The sequence below is a fragment of the Haliotis rufescens genome, unplaced genomic scaffold (assembly GCF_023055435.1).
Source record: "Haliotis rufescens isolate VD_foot unplaced genomic scaffold, xgHalRufe1.0.p SCAF_10, whole genome shotgun sequence".
Taxonomy (NCBI): Eukaryota; Metazoa; Mollusca; class Gastropoda; order Lepetellida; family Haliotidae; genus Haliotis; species Haliotis rufescens.
The window spans coordinates 23,730,788-23,756,795 of NW_025963780.1; the positions used below are offsets into that span (position 1 = coordinate 23,730,788).

Consider the following 26,008-nt stretch of genomic DNA (forward strand, 5'->3'; position numbering starts at 1 on the left):
CATAATATTCCATTATCACCGACATATTCTACTTTTACACCATCACAATCATGTGATATGGGATGTGCTTCTAAATCATTTAAGTATATTGAAAACAGTAATGGTGAAAGGTTTTCTCCTTGACGTACACCCGACATACTTAGAAAGTATTCGGATATGTCATTATTATGTAACACGCATGATTATATATTTCCATACATATTTTTAACGAGTGTCAGAAATTTTCCTCAAATACCATGATGCAACATTTCATGCCAAAGTCCAACTCTCCAAATGTTATCAAAGGCTTCGGTGAAATCTATGAAAGTACAAAAGAGCTTCTTCTTCGTGTGTTTGGGGATATTAAAAATAGTATGAAGTATAAAGATGTTGTCAATTGTTGACAACCCTTTACAAAACCCTGCTTGTGAAGAAGATATAAGTTTGTTTCTATCAAGGAATTTTGTTAATCTACTGTTTAAAATGCAGCTAAGAATAGTAATGGGACGGTAAGAGCCTGGTTCTGATATGCCACCTTTATTTTTATATATTGGTTTAATAATTCCTGTAAGCCAAACATCGGGTACAGTTCCTGTGGTAAAGATCATGTTAAATAAATCTACATAAACCTATCCAAGGAAATCGATACTGTCAATTAAGTAGTCATTTTGTATGAGGTCAATGCCAGGTGCCTTATTTCGCTTTACATGTTACAGGGCTTCGAGGTTTGGATTTCAGACTTTCCAAAAATCTTTAGGTGAGTGTTTAGCGTTACTTCTTAGAAGTTTACTTACACTGTGTTTAAATTTGTTCTTGTATTTATTTACGGATGTGTACAGATATGGACATCTCATTAAAAAAAATTGCAAATTAAGCCAAGGGTTATTATTTCATAATGAACAATTTTAGTTTTCAAAGTCCGCTGTAAAAAGCGGACTTTGGTCATCAAGAAATAGTCTGAGAAGTGAAATAAACTTCATGAATGATTCATTCATTCATTCATTCTCTCACGAGACCGAGTTTTATATTTTCAATTGAAAAAATTTACAATTTCTTTGTTTACTTTTTCAATTTTTAAAATTTCAATTTCAATTAGAATGAGAATTATTAAGAACCACGTCTCTTCTTGTATTCTATGAATATAAATTAATACGATGTATTTTCATTATCGCTTTGATGTGTAAAAGTACATACAAACACAATCACGCGGTTAATTAATATGGGTGTAAGAATCTACATCAAAACGTGGCTACTCAACGATCAAAAAGTTGTAATCCATATATGTACATTTATAATAAAAGAGAAGTGTTTCATTTTCATAATCATATTAAAGGGGCACTGATCTAACGCAATTCCCCGGGACTGGTTGTTGCCTTTGTTATTGTTTTTTCCCAGTGAGTACCCGGATGTATAGCAGAAATCTAGACTAGTTCGCGACCTCTGCTGCGCCATTCGTAAGCGCATTAGTCACTTTTATGGGTAGTAATAAGGGCGTATGGTCACATTGATCAACAAAATGAAATACAGTTTTCGAGATAATAAAGAAATGTAGGTATCTTTGTGAGTGGCATTGGCAATGGTGACGAAGTTTTGATAAGTCACTTGCTTGGTAATTTTGCGATTTTCGTTTGCACTATTTTGACTTGCAACACAACGTATATATTTCACCTGAGCATATGCTTTTTTATAGTGTGTATATTTTTTTACTGTCAAATGTGTAACACATGTATTAAACGTCTAAATATTCAGTTATTTTATAAAGTGACTGAAAAACATTTCCATCTGTATTATCATGACAACGAATTCCAAACATTTTGATGTTTAATGTCATCAAGAGACTGAAAATGTAACGTTGAAAAGTACATTTCTAAGTTGTTTGGCTTTTAATCCTACATAATAATCTGTTGTGATGTGTGTAGGCCCTTTTGATCGTCTTGATCAATCTGGACAGATTTTTTAGTCAAAATGACTGAAATATTTACACATTTTATAAATTGCCTGAGAGAATCACATTTTACAAATTGACGGTAATATATACACGCTTACAAAGGAAAAGACCTGTGACAACAACGACTATCGCGCATTGAAGAATTTCCCAACCAAGACGTAGAGAAACAAGAACGAATCGGTTCAAATGAAGGTCTGGAAAACAAAATTCAGATATCATAATTACAACCTACCAAATTTATGTGTATAAGTTTTAGGCAGCTTCCTTGTTCGAGGAATGTATCCGTGAATATCCACACAAAGGAACAATATCCCACTCGTCTGCAGCTGTACAAAGAAACTTATTCGATGTCACGTGTCTCAGTAACAATCAAATATTTTAAAAGATATATATGTTCTTTTTGTCTGTTTGTTTAGCCTGAAGAAATGAATTAACATGCGCCCTTTGTCGAAATCTTTATAGATCACAGTTAACCAATCAGTGTTCAAAAATGCGTAAAACAAATATTGCCTCCTGCCTCCAAGTTTATTTAGCTGTCCTTGCAGACAGTACCCCAGTCTCTGGTCACGCTCAGTTGCGTTGCGTATCATCCGGGTACTCACGGGGGAAAAACAATAACAAAGGCAACAACCAGTCCGTTAGATCAGTGTCCCTTTAAAATCTCAAAATTTATCACCAAAACATGATATCAATCAAAATACTTTCGATAACAAAAACATTTTTTTAGATCAAGGTATTTAAATTATTATGATTAGTTTTCACATTGTATTTTTGATTGCTGTAAAGTAAAAAGTTGTTTATACAAATTAAAAAATAAAATGTTTTTGTTTTAAAAAGACATTAGTTTGGTTATGATAGTCAAATAAAGGTTGTTGTAACTTGCTAATCTTAATCGTATAACTTATCTTTAAAGTTCAAAAGGTTCTTGCCTATTTATGAAATTCATTATCAGTATTTATGACAACTGATCATTTGACAAAGTATTACAACAACCTTTATCGGTGCAGCTTTGAAGGATAGCATGAATGACAGACCAAGGGAAATCATTAATCATCAACTCCTTTTGATTGTCATTTTCTTGTTGAGACAACTGACAAACATGAACAAAAGTCAAAATAGGTAAAATGATAACTATTCGTTCTCAAATGTGAAAATATTTTTATTCGTTTCTTTTAGTACACCTCCAAGTATTTTAATCTTTTTACACCAGGGACTCCAAACTTGTTTTTTGTTTCTGAATATACATTGAGCTTTGATTGACCAAACTGTGTGATCTCTTTTGACCATAACCCACTTGAGGGAGTAATTTGTCTGATCCGTACAGACTTGACAATTTTTTCCAAGACTTGTTAACTACCTACAAAATGAATATTTAAAAGTTAGTCTTCTATGAGACTGACAGTGATCTTGTCCGAAGCATCACTAGAATAATAATAATTCACTCACTTCACTCAATTCGACTGATTCTGTTTAATGTTTCACAACAAATATATATTCTTGACAGAAGCATCAGAGAGTGAGGGAGTTAGGGTTTAACACCGTTTTCAACAATTTTACAATTATATCGCGGCGGCAAGGTTTATGGATGGAGGAAAGCCTGCATCACCAATGTGGTTATCTGATGCAGTGAATCCTGCGTGCTTCGGTTGATACCTACGAACCAAGAGTGTTACTGTCTTGCAATCTGTCATCCTTGTGGGATGGTCAATGAATACAATACTTTCTTGTGGCCTTGTCTGGTCTATGACTTAATAAAGACTTTGCCCAAAAATATAAATTTTACTTCAACATATTTTTTCACTAAATAATCTGAAGCCACGATGAGGATTTATTCGTGAGTTTTCTCACGGCAAGACGCAGATTCAAATGTACCCTTTCCCATGTCATATATCTATGGGTTGAATTGTTTTCAAATTGATTTGTCCCCCCACTAATTCTGTGAATAGAAAACAAAGCATGTTATTTTTTCTTCTTATGTAAGTTTTATTTGTCTATCATGCAAAAAAAATTAATACTTTGTTAATAAATTTTTTTCTGTCATATATAAATTTACACATTATTTATTTTTTGATGCACGAATGTGTTTTTTCACTCACGCAAAACAAATTTACATTGTTATTAATTTTTATTCATGCAAGTTTTATTTTCTCGTTTAATTTTTTTTCTATCAAACAAAAACTTTTGTTTTTCAGTTTGTTTCATACAAGTTGATGTTTCTGTCATAAAAAGAACAACTTAGCTTACGTTTTTAAGAAATAATATCTTTTATGAACTTTACCAATTTGTTTTTCACAATTAATGATTTAAAAAACAACCAAACAACCAAACACAAAATACATAAATATCTTTCACATTTCAAGGATCACACCCCACTCGAGATTTTCATTTCGTGATGATGTAACCATTGTTTGCTTCGACACTTGTCATACTTTCTTAGAAGTTACAAATTTCTAAATAGAATTAAACCCATAGGGTCGAGATTCGATCCCATCTGCCAACAAGTACCTCTTATCATCTTGAGGTGTCAAAGCCAATTTGACCACTTTGTCTGTGAAAAGTGTGATGTGTTTAAATCGAATTTGATAAAATGGGCCATGTTCTGCTTGTGGTCGAAAAGACAAACGTTAAACATTTGATGACGTAGATCTTTTTTGATGAAAGCTTTTTGAGATTTTGGTTTGAGGTATACACAAATACCTGATGCCCTCACTTTGGTCACACTCATTCATCAATTATTGTTTTAAAACATAACGTTGTATTCATATGAATCAAAACACATCTACTGAAAGCATGTCTGTCCTTACATATTAAAAGATTTGAGTTCATCATTACTTGTAGATTCACTGAAGGGAGTTTTTCTTGTAAGAGATTATTCATACTAGGGAAAAGAAGTTTACTCAGGTAACTTAGAGTGTTATTTTGTAAATGTTTTATTGACATTTTCTGGGCTGCCATAAGCCAGAACAATGCTGCTGCTTGACAATTGTGACGTCACAGTGATGGTACAATCGATATGATGTCATGCTGGAGATATTGCTACAATCAAATGACATCATTTGTAGGGATATCTCCAAGGAGGTATCGCTTGATCTCACACAAGGGATATCTACCGTGGGAGGTATTTTTGGATGATATGACTTTTTACGCCTGCTTTGCCTCAAAAGTATGATTTTTCTTATATGGAGAATGGCATCTCATTAATAAATCACGTGACTCAACCTTCAGCTCTGGAGAAAAGAAACACAATACAAAAGTATCAAGGTTCAATTTATTAAAATAATAAGTTGGTACACTACGCCGTTTCCCATTGTACTTCAAAACTATGCTGTGTCTAATTCCAAGGGGGAAAAAGAAAGAAAGATAAGGCTTAGTTGGATGTGTTTACAAATGTATACGCTATGTAGAACGGACTATATCATCTACTGGTGGGTGGCTGGCCATGGTATAGGGTGCAGTCAAGCGTTTAACTTGTCGGACGGAGTCTAGTATAGTCTGTATCAGAAAAAATTAAGTCTGACCGAGGTCACGTGACGCCTGTGAGCGTGCATGCCAACGTCCGCCACCTTGTTTTTAGACACGTGTTGTTCTACGTTTAACGATTGGTCAAGTAATTAACTGTATGATTGCATCCGATCAGTTGACCCCCCCCCCCCCCCCCCCAAAAAAAAAAAATGTACTCACAATGACATTCCATTCTGCGTCAAGACCCAACCCAACCCCGGTCGTAGTAACATTTCCATATAGGGACATTCATTACTATCCCGTGTTCTACGGTTAACAAATGGTCAAGTAATTAATTGCATGGTTGCATCTGGTCAGTTGACCCTTTATTAACCTACTTGACCTGTGACGTCATGCATACATTTGCATATTAATGAGTTATTCTGTCAACTCCCCTAAAATAGCTATTCAATTCGGTCTCAATACCTTATTGACAGAGGTGCGATTGACTACAGTACCTTTTCAACTCCCTGTTGACCTAAGGACAATACCTATTCAACTCACTGTTGACCTAGGACAATAGTGTGACCTCACAAATATCAAATGAGGTCAGAGGTCAAGGCCAGGTCATATGGAGGTCATAGGTCAATGACATCATAGACACCCCATGGGAGGTGGTGGGGGGTGTGTGTGTTCTGTATCCACATATAATCTACTATTATTCCTGTTGCAGTAGGAAAGGATTTTCATGCAAATTGTAAGTATAGAAAACTACCTTTATAACGAACACCCTTATAACGAACTGGTATCCATTTGTTGCATATATGCTTTACGTATGCTTGTAACGAACTAAGGTTATTACGAACTAAAATTAGTGGTCCCTTGAGTTCGTTATAACCGTAGTTTACTGTATGCATAACTATGTTTTAGTATTTGACCAATCGCCTTTGCAAACAGCATAAACAGCATAAATGGAAGTTGAGTTTTGTGAGTTTGCTGTCTCTGTCGAGGTTAAGAATTTTAGACACATTGGCCCAACAGTAAACTCGACCCCTTTGTTTTGACAGGTTCAGTCCTTTTGACAAAATTCATTTTCAGTTGAAATACTGGGTGTACTTGAAGGTAAGTGGTTCGGGAACAAGGGGGTATAAGGTTAAATGATATTCTGTAATGTACAGTGACGGAGCTTGTGAAGGACGGGGCAAATTCAACATCTACTGAAGAAGCTTATGAAGGCGTGAATCGTAGCTATGTGTCAGCGACCAGTAGATGTCCGATAGTAATAGCAGAGCAGTAAAGCAATGATTTCGTACCACAAGCATGCAGTACAGGGACCAGTTCCACCCTGAATTATCAAGGGAAAAGTACTACAGTTACCTGAAAACCTGAAATTGTAAATCAATAAGAATTGAGACTGCTCAGTGATCAAAGATTTTATTCAGGTTTTTGAGAGCTTCATGGGAATTCCTTTGACAAATACAGCAACACTTCATTGGAATTATCACTACATTTGTCAAGGGCACAACTGGTATGTGCTTAAAACTCAATAAAACATACCATAGGAATTCCATAATGCCATGATACTCCTCCAATATACAATCCCAGAGCATCTACCACCATCTCTCGTAGTGAATGCTGGTTTCAGTGATGCCACAAGCCTTAAGCATTGTTTCTATACTTGCTATCATGGGGGATGGACCACACAGGTAGCACTCAACCTTCCCTGGTTTCAACCTGTCCGTCACTTCGTGTATGTGCTGCTCTTTGATTCGACTGTCTGTGAGAATAAAGATAAAACATACATTTCGCTGACATCCCTTATTAAACTATTGAAGACGTGAGATTTGTTTTGACCCCCAACATCACAACCTACCCCGCCCCTCCGCCCGTTTTATGGAGAAGGACGGCTTGGCAGCAACTGACACTGTCATAGATGTTTCCACTAAGGCTAAACCCGTGACAATGCTGTTGAATCATGGGTAATAATCAGGGGGATTTTGGGATTGAAACCCACAAACAACATATTCTTTCACCGTTAGTTTGATTTTATGCCGCTTTTAGCAACATGCCAGCAGTATATTGTCATTGTATTATTTCGGTGGACACCAGAAATGGGCTTCACACATTGTACCCATGTAGGAAATCGAACCAGGGTCTTCGGCGTGACGAGTGAATGCTTTTACCATTTGGCTACCTAAACCGCCCCCATTATGTTAAGTCAAAAATAGAATCTGCTTGTAATAATAGGATAACACAAGCCTACTGCTGGAAGATAAGAATTATCAGATATATGATGTACACTTACTGGCTTTGTTCAAAATGTATTTATTAAGTTTTAGAATGAATCACAACATTAACTATTATAGTTGTTTTGGCATCTGGAATATTGGGCTTTTAGCATGGTGTCACCATTGATGTAGCTGTAGACCTGCTCAGCTCAAATCTGCAGCAACTGTCAGTAAGGTTTCCCACTTGCTGTTAAAGTGGTTTTAACAAATGTTTAAGGCTTTGAAGATCTGACTTGTACTTCACTGAAAAACAGGACCAATAGGGAATCAGTGAGTGAGTATGATTTTACGTTGCTTTTAGCAATATTCTAGCAATATCACGACGGGGGACACCAGAAATGGGCTTCACACTTTCTGCCCATGTTGGGAATCGAATCATATGATTGTCTATATCTCATGTATAATAAAAATCAATAAAAAAATCTAGATAGTTTCCGCAAGACACAAATTCACGCACAAAAAGTGTTTTGTTCAAACAAAATCCTCAGGCAACAATGATTATTATGAGAATGAGTTTTGTGTATAATGGAAATATACAAATATCCCTACCAAAAGTGGACTGGTATAGATCAATATTATGTATCGACAAATAGAACGTTTCTCTGAAGGCCGTGCTTATGGTATAGAAAGTGAATGTAAACGGACGACATTTTCCATGTTACATTGTGTAGAACTAACTTTATCTACGTGTACCTACGACGGTGCATATAATTCCGCATGTACCACACGTTATAACAAAGAACAAATATATGGATACGCTGCAACAAGTTTTAGAATTCAACAGTTATTGGCAAAATATTTATTTCCGCGAGACAACAAATCACGCACAAACCTTGTTTCCACAAACTCCCTAGGCAACAATGATTGTTAGCAATGGGCGCCATTTTACTATTTCCTCCCTACATATTGATATCACTTAATGACTTTAGATACTAGTATCAATAAATCGAATATCGAATCCGCCTCAAAGGTCGTTTGGACAATGAATAAGCATGAATTTCGCAAACGAGTCCTGTTTCATGAGCCGATTATGCGGCACAGATAAAACACGGAAACAGGTTTGTGGAAAATGGGGCGAAGTGTTTTGGCAATTTTCGTTTACTGATCGTGTTAGTTTGTTTTCTCTATATTTGTCTTCTCAGTAACTACGGGCCTATATAATTTTGGTCCGTGCAGGAACGAACCGGAACCAGTCAATGTGGAGTGTTGGCCAGAAGCTGGGTTCCATCTCTTCATTCAGTAAGTTGAAACAGCCTGGTTCCCTGGGTATGCCGCGCTGGCGCTACATAGTGTAAGCTGGGTCCCGTCTCTTATATAACACTATATTGGCATAGTGTAGCGCCAGCGTAGCATACCAAGGGAACCAGGCTGTATCTGTAATAACAACCATTGGAATTAACTATTACTATACACTGCGGGACGAAGCTATTAATAGTTTGGGTATTCCCGTTTTTCAGTTTTCTTTAAGAAAAGCGAGCAAAAAGCCAGTTTTGAAAAATGAACTCACGAAAAAACTTTTTAATGGCAGTAAGAGAAGGACAATTGATATGATGGTATCATATTTAGGACGGGACGCGAACTTCTTGTTGCTGTATATCGAGCAAGATGCTGAAAGTGAAAGCGAAAGTAGGATTCGCTCCACCGCGCACTGCAACGGAAGTACAGGTAGACCAATCAGGATGCTGTTTCAAGTACCAGTCTCCCACTTCTCAACATGTTGAAGACTTAGTGTTCCGTGAGTATATTTAGTATAGTATTATATTATCAGCTGGTAATATGTACACTGTAATCTGAGTCTGTGTAACAGACACGTAGGCATGCCGACAAAACGTCCGGAGTGAAGCATGAGCATACAGAAATGTTCAAGCAGATTTCAGACAGTGTCTCGGGATGTTGAGTTCATTTTGTGAGCGTTGTGCCGCCGTTGGTCCATCTGTCGTTACACTGCCAAACATATGAATCTGAAACTTTGCATGAATCATACAAGCTATTGTGTCTCAGTCCTATAAAGTGCTCACAAAAATGTTCATCGAACTTTGAGCACGGCCGCCATTTTGAGGTCAGTCTGTTTGTCCTTGTCTGTTGTGCTTCCTGAATATCTTCTCTGGTGTGACACTGATTGAATTGAAGCTTGATGACATCCCAATATGTTCAAGACGTTGAAATCCAATTTTTGACACTCAAAAGTTCTGTTTTTCTGATATTGTACATTTTGACCTTGGTTAACCTTCATATTTTGATGTGAGGTGAAATGGTGTTTAACGTCACGTCCCAAATTGTGTATGTGCATGTGCGTGTGGTTGTACTACTCCGGACTAATGCTGATTTTATAGTGCTAACCCTCTAGATACCAATCCGCAGTTTAACATGAATACACCACTCAGAAACAATATACTGACCCAAGCTGTCCAGTCCTTGTTTTAGCCCCTTACTGTGTCGGGCCGAGTGACAAGTACCTTCTTTTAATGTCTTTTGGTAGGATACAGCCAGGGATCGAACCACTGACGCTCTACCTCTAGACCAAGGAGATGGTCTTACGTTATGACCATGTCCTTTCAAATGTATTTTTGGCCCAGTTAAACTCATCACTTCCAAAACTGAGGAAGCTGAACTTTGTCAAGTATGTTTCACAACCACGAATGAATTTTGACCCTCGGCAATCCCAAGACAGAAAGCTGAACCCTTGCATGCACAATAATTACTATGAGAAGGCTTCATCTGGAATCTGGAATTTATCTTTGGTAGACATGCAATAATAATACCATAAAAAAGAAAAAAACTAATGTAAATCAACCAATTATATTAGGATACGTTATATTTAAAAAAATGATTCTTGGTTTGACGTGGAATGTATTTTTTTTACAGATAGTCTTTCATTTTTTGGACAGTTACTGTGAATATTTCTGGGTGTCTGTAGACACCAGAGAAATAGGACTTTGGAATATGACATAGCACTCATTACTCTTTTGTCAGCATATTAAACAAATTAGGAGGTCATTTCAAAGAAGTTATCACAAATTCTTTGATTCTCCTCAAATGTTACATCAAAGAAGAATGTTCTGAACGTGTGGTACTCTTGTTATATCATGGACAGTGTTCATAAATGAGATAGGAGGATGCATTGTGAGAATGAAAAATACCAATGTTTTTGTAAATATAAACAACAAAACCCTTTTCCTAATGAAAGAAATCTCTGCTCAATACAGAGGACATTATAAAAAGTGTGTTGTAAGTAAAGTTTTAACCATGAAAACCCAAATGGGATACTGAAATGATGACCTGCAATCTTGATATACAGCTGGTGAGCTACAGTACCCATGACACAATGATGTCGGACTGGCTTCACTTATTGTCACAGCTTGATTAGATTCCCCTCCATTTTCACAGATAGTGCATGGCGATGTGAAGAGAACTGTGATGGCCAGTACAGATGAAGACTGTGGACACCATCTGGTAATGGCAACTTCTGGTGAGCAGTCTAAAGGTCACATGGCTACTTCTGGTGAGCAGTGTGAAGGTCAAATGGCAACTTCAGGTGAGCAGTCTGAAGGTCACATGGCTACTTCTGGTGAGCAGTCTGAAGGTCAAATGGCAACTTCTGGTGAGCAGTCTGAAGGTCACATGGACACTTCTGAGCCTCAAGGACATTTGGCTATTTCTGATGTTGACATGGCAAGTTCAGCTGGGGAAATCTTCACAACAGAGGATGACTCTGGAAACAGCGTGGTCAGTTCAGACGAGGAACCTGGAGGTCACCTGGTATTGGCTGGTTCAGCTGAGACCGAGGAGGACCTTGAGCTAGTGAGCCAGCCACCAGTGAAAAGATTAAGAACAGGTGGGTGTCACTGTTGCCCCCCAAAATGTCACCCTGTTTGTCATTTTTAAAATAATTTACCCAGGAACACTATTTACAATTTGATTCATCAAGTGAATTATGTCCATCTCTTAAAAATATAGGAAAAATAAAGTAGTGTTATGTAGCTCGGACGTGCACGCATGCACACATTGATTAGTCATCCTCAAATTTAGTACATATCCTCCCGAGGGCCTGTAGGTTTCTCAGTATGTAAGCTAGAGTCAAGGTGCTTCAATCTGGTTGTGGAGGCACATTGTGTGGTGGTGTGCAATGATTGTCAAGGTGCTTCGATCTGGTATGATGTTGTAGAGGCACATTAAGTGGTGGTGTGTAATGAATGTCAAGGCGCTTCAGTCTGGTATGAGGTTGTAGAGGCACATTGTGTGGTGGTGTGTAATGATTGTCAAGGTGCTTCAATCTGGTATGAGGTTGTAGAGGCACATTGTGTGGTGGTGCTTCAATCTGGTATGTGGTTGTAGAGGCACATTGTGTGGTGTTGTGTAATGATTGTCAAGGTGCTTCAATCTGGTATGAGGTTGTGGAGGCACATTGCGTTGAGGTGTGCAATGATTGTCAAGGTGCTTCAATCTGGTATGAGGTTGTAGAGGCACATTTATATCCCAGGCATATAATGCGAGGGGGATATAGCAATTAGTGATGTAATACGGCGAATAGAGTATTGTATCCCGATGCACAGCCCACGATACGATGCATCGACTTGGAAATCATGTATCGCGATACATACGATATATTCATAACACAGTTTTACCTACCATATTTTCTTGAGTATAGTGCTCACTTTTTTTTCCAAAATACACAGCTGTGTAGAAGGGGTTGCGCATTATACACGAATTAATGAGTTTTGATGTTTTTCCCCCATGGAAAGACATTACCGTGAGCACGTAACACCGGAAATACCATGTCAACAAATCCATACTGAAGTTCGCAAATTATTCATGTAATTACACTGTCTGGCTATAAAAAAGTTTTCTTTGTATATCTGGACTCATGTTTGTAACTTATTTCATTAATTTTATTCAAAATTCCTTTTAATATTGTTTTAATTATTTTCGGCGAAATCGTGTGTGAAGCGATCGGAAGATCGCACAACTCACCGTTATTAACAGCAACCACGGTCAGATTACCGCTATTGACGCCTTGAAAGGAATTTTTGTTGACAGAGAATTGATACATATATCATAAATGCCATACTTTGATTCGTTAAAAGTCAGATTTGTTTTTGTTGCACGATTCTATGTCAACACGTAATTCTCACGATCACGGGAGCCTTGACGGTGAAGGGTCAGACTGGTTCCATGTAAAAAATAATACCCGGGAATAGCGATCAGCTGCTTCGCTTAGGGTTATTATAATTTTAAATATGTTTATTAAAAGCTGCATCTAAATTAACAATATATTGGAATATCATTGGGTGTGTCTTGACCGAATCACCGGTATATTCCAAGAAAACGTGTGTACATGTACAGCTGATTGCTGTGTCCCACTTAGTTTACGAGAAAATACACAAGGTAATCTTAATCCCTGGATATAAAACAATGCCTAGCTGAACAAAAAATACAATTTAAACGGTAAATCAACATGTCTGGTGATTTTTTATCTCAAATTTAGAACTTGTACTGACAAAGTTTCTCATCACCCGTTCGTTTGCCGGACTTCGCTGAAGGGGTACAATGTAAATTTTTTCTGCGCATAATATTCAAATTTCTTTTTTTCCAAAATATTGAACCCGCAAGAGGGGCGTGCGCATTATACATTGGTGCGCGCTATACTCAAGAAAATACATGAAATACATGGGCGGATACAGCTTTTTTGTAAAGGGGGGGTGCACAGGTAAGATCTATTTATTGTCTTTGGTGGTAATTTATACAGAAATAAAGATTTTTTTTTCGAAATAAAAAGGGGGGAGGGGGGGGGGGGGGGGGGGGTGCGCGCCCATGAAATACGCTTAACAGTTTCAAAGCCAGTTTGTTGTTTCAGTAAAACATACTGTATTGCTGACAATTTGCTATTTACAGTAAATAAACACCTTATATCTTCTTCAACTGTACTTGTCACATCTTTTAGATAGCAGAAAGACATCAACTTGGCTTAGCTTGTACCAGTAAACACTGCATCGCGATAGGCATTGTATCGCGACCCTCCCATATCGTTACACCTCTAATAGCAATCAGCCAGTCTGTCTGTCCGTCCGTAATCATTTCCTTTTCCGGGGCAGAATTCGAAAACCATTCAGTGTATTTGATTGAAACTTGGCAAATCTGTCAGGCACATACTGAAGTAGTGCCTTTTGATATTTTGGGATTTTTCTAAAAAAAAATATATACGTTTTTATGGAATGAAGTTGGACATAGAATCAATTGGGGATGGGGTTCGTTACAGGGGCAGAATTTGAAAACCATTCAGTGTATTTGATCGAAACTTGACAAAGCTATCAGGCACATACTGAAGTGGTGCCTTTTGATATTTGTTTTTTACGAATTTTTATTTTTTACAATTTTTATGGAAAGAAGTTGGACCTAGACTCCATTGGGGAACGGGTTGATTTCCAGGTCAGAATTCGAAAACCATTCAGTTGGTAAACAATGTATGCTTCTTAAAGAACATTCAACTGTTGACTCATTACATACAGAATTCCACATTTACTAGTGGTTAGTGGTAGAGGCACATTACTTGGTGGTGTGCAATGATTGTCAAGGTGCTTCAATCTGGTTATGAGGTTGTAGAGGCACATTGTGTGGTGGTGTGTAATGATTGTCAAAGTGCTTCAATCTGGTATGAGGTTGTAGAGGCACATTGTGTGGTGGTGTGTAATGATTGTCAAGGTGCATCAATCTGGTATGAGGTTGTAGAGGCACATTGTGTGGTGGTGTGTACTGATTGTCAAGGTGCTTGAGTCTGGTATGAGGTTGTAGAGGCACATTGTGTGGTGGTGTGTACTGATTGTCAAGGTGCTTCGATCTGGTATGAGGTTGTAGAGGCACATTGTGTGGTGGTGTGTAATGATTGTCAAAGTGCATCAATCTGGTATGAGGTTGTAGAGGCACATTGAGTGGTGGTGTGTAATGATTGTCAAGGTGCTTCAATCTGGTATGAGGTTGTGGAGGCACATTGTGTGGTGGTGTGTACTGATTGTCAAAGCGCTTCAGTCTGGTATGAGGTTGTGGAAGCACATTGTGTGGTGGTGTGTAATGATTGTCAAGGTGCTTGAGTCTGGTATGAGGTTGTAGAGGCACATTGCGTGGTGATGTGTAATGATTGTCAAGGTGCTTCAATCTGGTAGGAGGTTGTGGAGGCACATTGTGTGGTGGTGTATACTGATTGTCAAGGTGCTTGAGTCTGGTATGAGGTTGTAGAGGCACATTGCGTGGTGATGTGTAATGATTGTCAAGGTGCTTGAGTCTGGTATGAGGTTGTGGAGGAATATTGCGTGGTGGTGTTTACTGATTGTCAAGGTGCTTGAGTCTGGTATGAGGTTGTGGAGGCACATTGTGTGGTGGTGTGTACTGATTGTCAAGGTGCTTGAGTCTGGTATGAGGTTGTAGAGGCACATTGCGTGGTGGTGTGTACTGATTGTCAAGGTGCTTGAGTCTGGTATGAGGTTGTGGAGGCACATTGTGTGGTGGTGTGTACTGATTGTCAAGGTGCTTGAGTCTGGTATGAGGTTGTAGAGGCACATTGTGTGGTGGTGTGTACTGATTGTCAAGGTGCTTGAATCTGGTATGAGGTTGTGGAGGCACATTGTGTGGTGGTGTGTACTGATTGTCAAGGTGCTTGAGTCTGGTATTAGGTTGTAGAGGCACATTGTGTGGTGGTGTGTACTGATTGTCAAGGTGCTTGAGTCTGGTATGAGGTTGTGGAGGCACATTGCGTGGTGGTGTGCAATGATTGTGAAGGTGCTTCAATCTGGTTATGAGGTTGTGGAGGCACATTGTGTGGTGGTGTGTACTGATTGTCAAGGTGCTTGAGTCTGGTATGAGGTTGTGGAGGCACATTGCGTGGTGGTGTGTACTGATTGTCAAGGTGCTTGAGTCTGGTATGAGGTTGTGGAGGAATATTGCGTTGTGCTGTGTAATGGATGTCAAGGTGCTTCGATCTGGTATGAGGTTGTGGAGGCACTTTGTGTGGTGGTATATTTTGATTACTGGGGCCTTCTAGAAACGTTGATAAAGTGGCTGTTTCTTGTCTACAAGGAAAGATGAGACTTAGCGTTCCATCTGTTTGTCCTTTCTTCCATCCGTCCGTCCTTCCGTCCGAGCTTTTGTACGGCCAATAACTTTTTAACCATGCACCAAACTTGCTACACACATTTACCACAATGGGTACTTGTGTCTTTTGCTAGTTTGAGGATTCTGAATTTTTTAATTTTTGCCGTTTCCATGGACACATTAAGAAGCATCAAGAAAGTATGTTGTGCTAACCATTGGTTATCCCACACTAGATTGAAATATATTTGCAAAAACATGCGTTCATTTCAAACATGATGCATCCTCATGGGGTTGCAAAGGAAAGGGCAGTTCCTCTGACTTAAAGCAACAGGTATATTTCATTAATTAACAAACTATTTACTATTTTTTGTTGACCAGCGGGGATAACGCGGGTATGTGACCTTTGTTAACTTTCTTTCTTGTTTCTGTTGCAATCATCATGCAAAAATTACTTATTCCATACGTGTTATCCCTTCCAGGCAGTGGAATCGGTACTGTCTGTCCATCCTTCCAAATATCACATTCCGTACTTGTCATCCCCGCCATGAAGTGGTAGCGGTATATTGGAATCGCTGCTGTCTGCCTGTTTGTGAAAGACTGTTCCATAGTTCTTGATCAAATGTTGCACAGTATCTAACCTTGAACTGACAGGTGCCTTTTACTATTTAGAAGTTTTTGAAATTTCTTCGTTTGGTTTCCATCACAATAAATTGAGTGTAGGTTCAGATAGATGAGGCCAGGGTTTATTTCCGGAGCATAACTCAAAGACCATTTATTATTTCTTGATCAAATGTAATGAACCCCATCCCTCTCTCTCCCCTTCTCTCATTCGGGTAATAATGAACTTGGCTATTACCTGTTGAAGATGATTCAAGAATTACTTATCTGCTGAACTTAATGTGTAGCTTATTAACTTGATTCATGATTTACATGTTTTGGTCTAAAGCAATTGTTATTGCTGGGATAAGATTATTATCTAAAGAACCTAAAACTTCAAAATGATGTACACTCCACTCTTGAGCACTGCAATAAAATTAAATGATGTTATTCAATGTGTAAAGAGAATATCTGATCAATTCAAATGTTGGTTACCGATGATTCCTCATATATTGGTGTTGACAGGTGACCATCCTTCAGGTGGCTTCCAGGTGGCGAACACTCTGAACATCATCACTGGACAGGCCGGACAAGGAACACTTGGGAGAGGTGAGTGTTCATGGCTGAAGGGTCAGTAAACTACTAGATCTTGTGCAAGACTCTTACCATTCTCAGCGAGAAGGTGGTGCCGATCATCAATCAGAATTTTATTCCCCTTGTCCCAAATGCCACCCTCATGTAGTAATGGGTGATGGAGTAGTGTATACTAACTCCAGAAGTATTGACAATGATGTTGTGCCAGACTCTGTTAAACACTTCTCAGAGCAGATCAGTGCTTATTTTCTGATGATGTGACCTCCTATGGAGGTGGCGTAAGTGCTTAACACAGAGAGGTATTGTATCAGAGTAAAAGTTTAGATTTAAATTTGGTTGAATTTGTTGAAGAGGGTTGAAACTGGCAAAATGGCAAACATTGCCATTATTAACAAGACTGAATGAAGAGGGCTATAAAATATGAATATAGTTGTGTACACTAAGTCAGGAACACATCTGTGTGATGTATAATCCAGATGAATTGTTCCCCCTAATAATTAACACAAGAAGATTTAGTTAGCAATTATTTTGTAGTTTAATTTTAACATCCAAGTATTTGCTGGGATGGTTAATAGTTTTCATTCCTCCACAGGTACCCTTGATTTGCGCACAGACGAAGCAAAGAAGATTTTTCTTCCAACTGAACCCTACAAAGACGTGAAACAAAAATTGGAGGCATTTGGACATGTGACCATCTGCGGGGCTTCGGGAGAAGGCAAGACAACGATGGCTCTTGTGTTAGGTTCACAGTACAGAGACAAAGGCTACGAGGTCGTGTTTGTGGACAACATTGAGAAGTTTGACTTAGACCAGTGTCTTAGTAGCCACCCCAGAGTATTCCTCATAGTAGATGACATGTTTGGTACTGTTGGATTATCTGCGAATACATCACAGGTGAAAACCTTTCTAAACAACCTTCTCCTCCATTTAGAACAAAAGGGGAGTGCGGAAAAGCTGCAGTCAGAAATGCATGAAAGCACTGATGCTGTTGGTAAATCCAGAAACAAAGAGCAGAGTCAACCAGAATTTCAAACAAAAGCTAGTGATGCTGTTGGTAAATCCAGAAAGAAAGTGCAGAGTCAACCAGAATTTCAAACAAAAGATAGTGATGCTGTTGGTAAATCCAGAAAGAAAGTGCAGAGTCAACCAGAATTTCAAACAAAAGATATTCGTGTTGTCTTCACATCAAAGTCATACAACTTCCATGATGGACTTGCAAAACTGCAGTACGAGGGTTTCAAAATGTTCAAAGGTCAAACTGTAATGGATTTAACCACACAAGATAAATACTGGCTTTCTGACAAAGAGAAAAAGACAATATTTGAACGACATAGGAAAGCTCTCGGTGACTGCTCCATGCAACATATACCTGATTACAGTGAGCTGGAAATCTGTTCAAATATCTTTGGATTCCCTCTTATTTGTAAACTTTGTTTTGAATTTTCAACCTTCTACAAAAATGCAAAATCATTTTTCAAGGAACCACTGTTTTATCTCAGGTTAGAGCTAAAGCATTTGCTTGAAGAGAGAAATGACCGATCGGCCATTCTGGTTCTGATGCTACTGTGTGAAGACAAATTGGACCTGAGCAAGTTAGACAGTGAAGGTGAGGATAAGGAAATGGACAGCCTGGTCAAAACTGTTTTACAGATGATGTCTGACGCTACACGTTCAGGCATGTACAAAGCAGCTAAAGGTTTGAGAGGTACATTCTTCACAAGAGGAGACACTGTTGGCTTTGCTCATTCTTCAATCTATGATGCTTGTGCGTGTGCCTTGTACAATATCAGTCCAAACTTTGTTTTGAAGCACTGCAGTGATGACTTTCTGTTTGAAAGGGTACAAGGTGACAAGGTTGGAGAAACCAAAGTTGATGATCATCTCCATTTGATATATGTCTCAGAGAATTATGATGACCTACTTACCACAAGGTTTACACAGTCTATTAAACAAGGACGGTTTTCTAAATCAGTGACACATCCAATTCTCAAACAAGACGCCACAGTTTTCAAGCTGCTCAAGAAACTTCATTGTGATCGGACAAAACATCTTTGGTTTCACAAGAAAGAGAAAGGACAAGGTCTCCTGTACTGGGCAGTTCTTGGACATAATGCACGTCTATTTACAGATATAGAACACACAACTGGAGAAGAGTTCACTCAAGGAGAAATCAGTGAGGCCATGCAAGGATGTGCACAAAGCAACAACATGACAGCACTGAAATGGCTGTTCAGCAGGAGTGAGAAACATGACCATCAGTTGACACTGAACAGACTTTTGTTGGTAGCTGCTGAAAGTGGCAGCTCTGACATACTAGTGTATCTGCTGCAGGAAGGCGCTGATATTAACACAATAGACAAGGGAATGCAAAACATCTTCCATCTTGTCTGTAAATCAGGAATGGAAAAAACCCTGAAAGTCCTGTTAACCAGGAAACCTGGGAATAATGTTATAAACTCTGTTGATGTGAATGGCAGGACCCCTGTCATGGTTGCAGCACACACGGGAACAGAGGGATGTTTTAAGTTACTGCAGACAACATCAAATTTGAATGTGAAAGATATACATGGCATCGGAATTATTCATCTTGCCTGTCGTGGTGGGAACACTGCTATAGTACAACATGTCATGTCTCCATCTAACATCAACAGCAGAGATGAGTATGGATGGACAGCAGTGATGATGGCAGCTGTCAGTGGACATCAAAGTGTGTTTGACCTCCTTGTGTCCAACCAAGCTGACCTCACACTGGTGTCTACATCTGGTGACAGTTTACTTCATCTTGCCTGTCATGGTGGGAACACTGCTATAGTACAACATGTCATGTCTCCATCTAACATCAACAGCAGAGTTGAGTATGGATGGACAGCAGTGATGCAGGCAGCTGTCAGTGGACATCAAAGTGTGTTTGACCTCCTTGTGTCCAACCAAGCTGACCTCACACTGGTGGATACATATGGTGACAGTTTACTTCATCTTGCCTGTCAGGGTGGGAACACTGCTATAGTACAACATGTCCTGTCTTCATCTAACATCAACAGTAGAGGCAGACATGGATGGACAGCAGCAATGAAGGCAGCTGTCAGTGGACATCAAAGTGTGTTTGACCTCCTTGTGTCCAACCAAGCTGACCTCACACTGGTGGATACATATGGTGACAGTTTACTTCATCTTGCCTGTCGTGGTGGGAACACTGCTATAGTACAACATGTCCTGTCTTCATCTAACATCAACAGTAGAGGCAGACATGGATGGACAGCAGCAATGAAGGCAGCTGTCACTGGACATCAAAGTGTGTTTGACCTCCTTGTGTCCAACCAAGCTGACCTCACACTGGTGGATACATCTGGTGACAGTTTACTTCATCTTGCCTGTCAGGGTGGGAACACTGCTATACTACAACATGTCCTGTCTCCATCTAACATCAACAGTACAGGCAGATATGCATGGACAGCAGCAATGAAGGCAGCTGTCACTGGACATCAAAGTGTGTTTGACCTCCTTGTGTCCAACCAAGCTGACCTCACACTGGTGGATACATCTGGTGACAGTTTACTTCATCTTGCCTGTCAGGGTGGAAACACTGCTATAGTACAACATGTCCTGTCTCCATCTAACATCAACAGCAGAGGGATGCATGGATGGACAGCAGCAATGAAGGCAGCTGTCAATGGACATCAAAGTGTGTTTGACCTCCTTGTGTCCAACCAAGCTGACCTCACACTGGTGTCTATATCTGGTGATAGTTTACTTCATCTTGCCTGTCGTGGTGGGAACACTGCTATTGTAAAACATGTCCTGACACCTTCTAACATCAACAGCAGAGGGGAGTATGGAAGGACAGCAGCAATGAGGGCAGCTGTCAGTGGACATCAAAGTGTGTTTGACCTCCTAGTGTCCAACGAAGCTGACCTCACACTGGTGGATGCAGATGGTGATAGTTTACTTCATCTTGCCTGTCAGGGGGGGAACACTGCTATTGTAAAACATGTCCTGACACCTTCTAACATCAAGAGCAGAGGGCAGTATGGAAGGACAGCAACAATGAAGGCAGCTGTCAGTGGACATCAAAGTGTGTTTGACCTCCTAGTGTCCAACCAAGCTGACCTCACACTGGTGGATGCAGATGGTGATAGTTTACTTCATCTTGCCTGTCGTGGTGGGAACACTGCTATAGTACAACATGTCCTGTCTCCATCTAACATCAACAGTAGAGGCAGACATGGATGGACAGCAGCAATGAAGGCAGCTGTCACGGGACATCAAAGTGTGTTTGACCTCCTTGTGTCCAACCAAGCTGACCTCACACTGGTGGATACATATGGTGACAGTTTACTTCATCTTGCCTGTCGTGGTGGGAACACTGCTATAGTACAACATGTCCTGTCTTCATCTAACATCAACAGTAGAGGCAGACATGGATGGACAGCAGCAATGAAGGCAGCTGTCACTGGACATCAAAGTGTGTTTGACCTCCTTGTGTCCAACCAAGCTGACCTCACACTGGTGTCTACATCTGGTGACAGTTTACTTCATCTTGCCTGTCAGGGTGGGAACACTGCTATAGTACAACATGTCCTGTCTCCATCTAACATCAACAGTACAGGCAGATATGCATGGACAGCAGCAATGAAGGCAGCTGTCACTGGACATCAAAGTGTGTTTGACCTCCTTGTGTCCAACCAAGCTGACCTCACACTGGTGGATACATCTGGTGACAGTTTACTTCATCTTGCCTGTCAGGGTGGAAACACTGCTATAGTACAACATGTCCTGTCTCCATCTAACATCAACAGCAGAGGGATGCATGGATGGACAGCAGCAATGAAGGCAGCTGTCAATGGACATCAAAGTGTGTTTGACCTCCTTGTGTCCAACCAAGCTGACCTCACACTGGTGTCTATATCTGGTGATAGTTTACTTCATCTTGCATGTCGTGGTGGGAACACTGCTATTGTAAAACATGTCTTGACACCTTCTAACATCAACAGCAGAGGGGAGTATGGAAGGACAGCAGCAATGAGGGCAGCTGTCAGTGGACATCAAAGTGTGTTTGACCTCCTAGTGTCCAACCAAGCTGACCTCACACTGGTGGATGCAGATAGTGATAGTTTACTTCATCTTGCCTGTCAGGGGGGGAACACTGCTATTGTAAAACATGTCCTGACACCTTCTAACATCAAGAGCAGAGGGCAGTATGGAAGGACAGCAACAATGAAGGCAGCTGTCAGTGGACATCAAAGTGTGTTTGACCTCCTAGTGTCCAACCAAGCTGACCTCACACTGGTGGATGCAGATGGTGATAGTTTACTTCATCTTGCCTGTCGTGGTGGGAACACTGCTATTGTAAAACATGTCCTCACACCTTCTAACATCAACAGCAGAGGGGAGTATGGAAGGACAGCAGCAATGAAGGCAGCTGTCAGTGGACATCAAAGTGTGTTTGACCTCCTAGTGTCCAACGAAGCTGACCTCACACTGGTGGATGCAGATGGTGATAGTTTACTTCATCTTGCCTGTCAGGGGGGGAACACTGCTATTGTAAAACATGTCCTGACACCTTCTAACATCAAGAGCAGAGGGCAGTATGGAAGGACAGCAGCAATGAAGGCAGCTGTCAGTGGACATCAAAGTGTGTTTGACCTCCTGGTGTCCAACCAAGCTGACCTCACACTGGTGGATGCAGATGGTGATAGTTTACTTCATCTTGCCTGTCGTGGTGGGAACACTGCTATTGTAAAACATGTCCTCACACCTTCTAACATCAACAGCAGAGGGGAGTATGGAAGGACAGCAGCAATGAAGGCAGCTGTCAGTGGACATCAAAGTGTGTTTGACCTCCTAGTGTCCAACCAAGCTGACCTCACACTGGTGGATGCAGATGGTGATAGTTTACTTCATCTTGCCTGTCAGGGGGGGAACACTGCTATTGTAAAACATGTCCTGACACCTTCTAACATCAACAGCAGAGGGCATTATGGAAGGACAGCAGCAATGAAGGCAGCTGTCAGTGGACATCAAAGTGTGTTTGACCTCCTAGTGTCCAACCAAGCTGACCTCACACTGGTGGATGCAGATGGTGATAGTTTACTTCATCTTGCCTGTGAGGGTGGGAACACTGCTATTGTAAAACATGCCCTGACACCTTCTAACATCAACAGCAGAGGGCAGTATGGAAGGACAGCAGCAATGAGGGCAGCTGTCAATGGACATCAAAGTTTGTTTGACCTCCTTGTGTCCAGCCAAGCTGACCTCACACTGGTGGATGCAGATGGTGATAGTTTACTTCATCTTGCCTGTGAGGGTGGGAACACTGCTATAGTACAACATATCCTGTCTCCATCTAACATCAACAGTAGAGGCAGATATGGATGGACAGCAGCAATGAAGGCAGCTGTCACTGGACATCAAAGTGTGTTTGACCTCCTTGTGTCCAACCAAGCTGACCTCACACTGGTGTCTATATCTGGTGATAGTTTACTTCATCTTGCCTGTCATGGTGGGAACACGCTATAGTACAACATGTCCTGACACCTTCTAGCATCAACAGCAGAGGGGAGTATGGAAGGACAGCAGCAATGAGGGCAGCTGTCAGTGGACATCAAAGTGTGTTTGACCTCCTGGTGTCCAACCAAGCTGACCTCACACTGGTGGATGCAGATGGTGATAGTTTACTTCATCTTGCCTGTGAGGGTGGGAACACTGCTATTGTAAACATGTCCTGACACCTTCTAACATCAACAGCAGAGGGGAGTATGGAAGGACAGCAGCAATGAGGGCAGCTGTCAGTGGACATCAAAGTGTGTATGACCTCCTAGTGTCCAACCAAGCTGACCTCACACTGGTGGATGCAGATGGTGATAGTTTACTTCATCTTGCCTGTGAGGGTGGGAACACTGCTATTGTAAAACATGTCCTGACACCTTCTAACATCAACAGCAGAGGGCAGTATGGAAGGACAGCAGCAATGAAGGCAGCTGTCAGTGGACATCAAAGTGTGTTTGACCTCCTAGTGTCCAACCAAGCTGACCTCACACTGGTGGATGCAGATGGTGATAGTTTACTTCATCTTGCCTGTGAGGGTGGGAACACTGCTATTGTAAAACATGCCCTGACACCTTCTAACATCAACAGCAGAGGGGAGTATGGAAGGACAGCAGCAATGAGGGCAGCTGTCAATGGACATCAAAGTTTGTTTGACCTCCTTGTGTCCAGCCAAGCTGACCTCACACTGGTGGATGCAGATGGTGATAGTTTACTTCATCTTGCCTGTCAGGGTGGGAACACTGCTATAGTACAACATATCCTGTCTCCATCTAACATCAACAGTAGAGGCAGATATGGATGGACAGCAGCAATGAAGGCAGCTGTCACTGGACATCAAAGTGTGTTTGACTTCCTTGTGTCCAACCAAGCTGACCTCACACTGGTGTCTATATCTGGTGATAGTTTACTTCACCTTGCCTGTCGTGGTGGGAACACTGCTATTGTACAACATGTCCTGACACCTTCTAACATCAACAGCAGAGGGCAGTATGGAAGGACAGCAGCAATGAGGGCAGCTGTCAGTGGACATCAAAGTGTGTTTGACCTCCTGGTGTCCAACCAAGCTGACCTCACACTGGTGGATGCAGATGGTGATAGTTTACTTCATCTTGCCTGTCATGGTGGGAACACTGCTATAGTACAACATGTCCTGACACCTTCTAACATCAACAGCAGAGGGGAGTATGGAAGGACAGCAGCAATGAGGGCAGCTGTCAGTGGACATCAAAGTGTGTTTGACCTCCTGGTGTCCAACCAAGCTGACCTCACACTGGTGGATGCAGATGGTGATAGTTTACTTCATCTTGCCTGTGAGGGTGGGAACACTGCTATTGTAAAACATGTCCTGACACCTTCTAACATCAACAGCAGAGGGCAGTATGGAAGGACAGCAGCAATGAGGGCAGCTGTCAGTGGACATCAAAGTGTGTTTGACCTCCTGGTGTCCAACCAAGCTGACCTCACACTGGTGGATGCAGATGGTGATAGTTTATTTCATCTTGCCTGTCATGGGGGGAACACTGCTATTGTAAAACATGTCCTGTCTCCATCTAACATCAACAGCAGAGGGGAGTATGGAAGGACAGCAGCAATGAAGGCAGCTGTCAGTGGACATCAAAGTGTGTTTGACCTCCTAGTGTCCAACCAAGCTGACCTCACACTGGTGGATGCAGATGGTGATAGTTTACTTCATCTTGCCTGTCAGGGGGGGAACACTGCTATTGTAAAACATGTCCTGACACCTTCTAACATCAACAGCAGAGGGGAGTATGGAAGGACAGCAGCAATGAGGGCAGCTGTCAATGGACATCAAAGTTTGTTTGACCTCCTTGTGTCCAGCCAAGCTGACCTCACACTGGTGGATGCAGATGGTGATAGTTTACTTCATCTTGCCTGTGAGGGTGGGAACACTGCTATAGTACAACATATCCTGTCTCCATCTAACATCAACAGTAGAGGCAGATATGGATGGACAGCAGCAATGAAGGCAGCTGTCACTGGACATCAAAGTGTGTTTGACCTCCTTGTGTCCAACCAAGCTGACCTCACACTGGTGTCTATATCTGGTGATAGTTTACTTCACCTTGCCTGTCGTGGTGGGAACACTGCTATTGTACAACATGTCCTGACACCTTCTAACATCAACAGCAGAGGGCAGTATGGAAGGACAGCAGCAATGAGGGCAGCTGTCAGTGGACATCAAAGTGTGTTTGACCTCCTGGTGTCCAACCAAGCTGACCTCACACTGGTGGATGCAGATGGTGATAGTTTACTTCATCTTGCCTGTCATGGTGGGAACACTGCTATAGTACAACATGTCCTGACACCTTCTAACATCAACAGCAGAGGGGAGTATGGAAGGACAGCAGCAATGAGGGCAGCTGTCAGTGGACATCAAAGTGTGTTTGACCTCCTGGTGTCCAACCAAGCTGACCTCACACTGGTGGATGCAGATGGTGATAGTTTACTTCATCTTGCCTGTGAGGGTGGGAACACTGCTATTGTAAAACATGTCCTGACACCTTCTAACATC

The 26,008-nt window shown here is 40.9% G+C and overlaps 3 protein-coding genes across 7 annotated transcripts in view; 2 read left to right on the forward strand and 1 right to left on the reverse strand.

Moving 5' to 3' along the window:
* Positions 1–6,786: 6,786 nt before the first annotated feature.
* LOC125376710 (oxidoreductase NAD-binding domain-containing protein 1-like) overlaps positions 6,787–26,008 on the reverse strand; it is a 31,507-nt gene continuing 12,285 nt past the window's right edge. The window contains exon 3 of the mRNA XM_048388415.1: positions 6,787–7,145. Within this exon, the coding sequence (XP_048244372.1) occupies positions 6,979–7,145 (167 nt within the window). The 3' untranslated portion in view covers positions 6,787–6,978. The remainder of the gene's footprint in view (positions 7,146–26,008) is intronic.
* The window catches only part of LOC125376359, a 91,076-nt gene continuing 73,633 nt past the window's right edge, over positions 8,566–26,008 (forward strand). For 2 of the 5 annotated variants that reach the window (XM_048388369.1, XM_048388375.1), the window contains exons 1-4: positions 8,566–8,895; positions 9,223–9,391; positions 11,044–11,491; positions 16,861–16,944. In XM_048388369.1, coding sequence (XP_048244326.1) covers positions 11,074–11,491; positions 16,861–16,944 — 502 coding nt within the window. In that variant the 5' untranslated portion in view covers positions 8,566–8,895; positions 9,223–9,391; positions 11,044–11,073. The remainder of the gene's footprint in view (positions 8,896–9,222; positions 9,392–11,043; positions 11,492–16,860; positions 16,945–26,008) is intronic. The other 3 variants (XM_048388371.1, XM_048388372.1, XM_048388373.1) reach the window with 3 other exon arrangements.
* On the forward strand, positions 19,287–24,354 carry LOC125376533 (serine/threonine-protein phosphatase 6 regulatory ankyrin repeat subunit B-like). The gene is made up of 2 exons (XM_048388391.1): positions 19,287–21,522; positions 21,913–24,354. The coding sequence occupies exons 1-2, from the start codon at positions 19,294–19,296 to the stop codon at positions 23,443–23,445; spliced, it is 3,762 nt and encodes a 1,253-aa protein (XP_048244348.1). The 5' UTR covers positions 19,287–19,293; the 3' UTR covers positions 23,446–24,354.

What these genes read in the sequence shown, in the direction of transcription:
- LOC125376533 (XM_048388391.1), top strand. Translation starts at nt 19,294, where the DNA reads ATGCAAAACATCTTCCATCTTGTCTGTAAATCAGGAATGGAAAAAACC. An exon ending in ATGTCCTGTCTCCATCTAAC is followed by an intron (nt 21,523 to 21,912) that starts ATCAACAGTACA and finishes ACACCTTCTAAC; the next exon opens with ATCAACAGCAGAGGGGAGTA.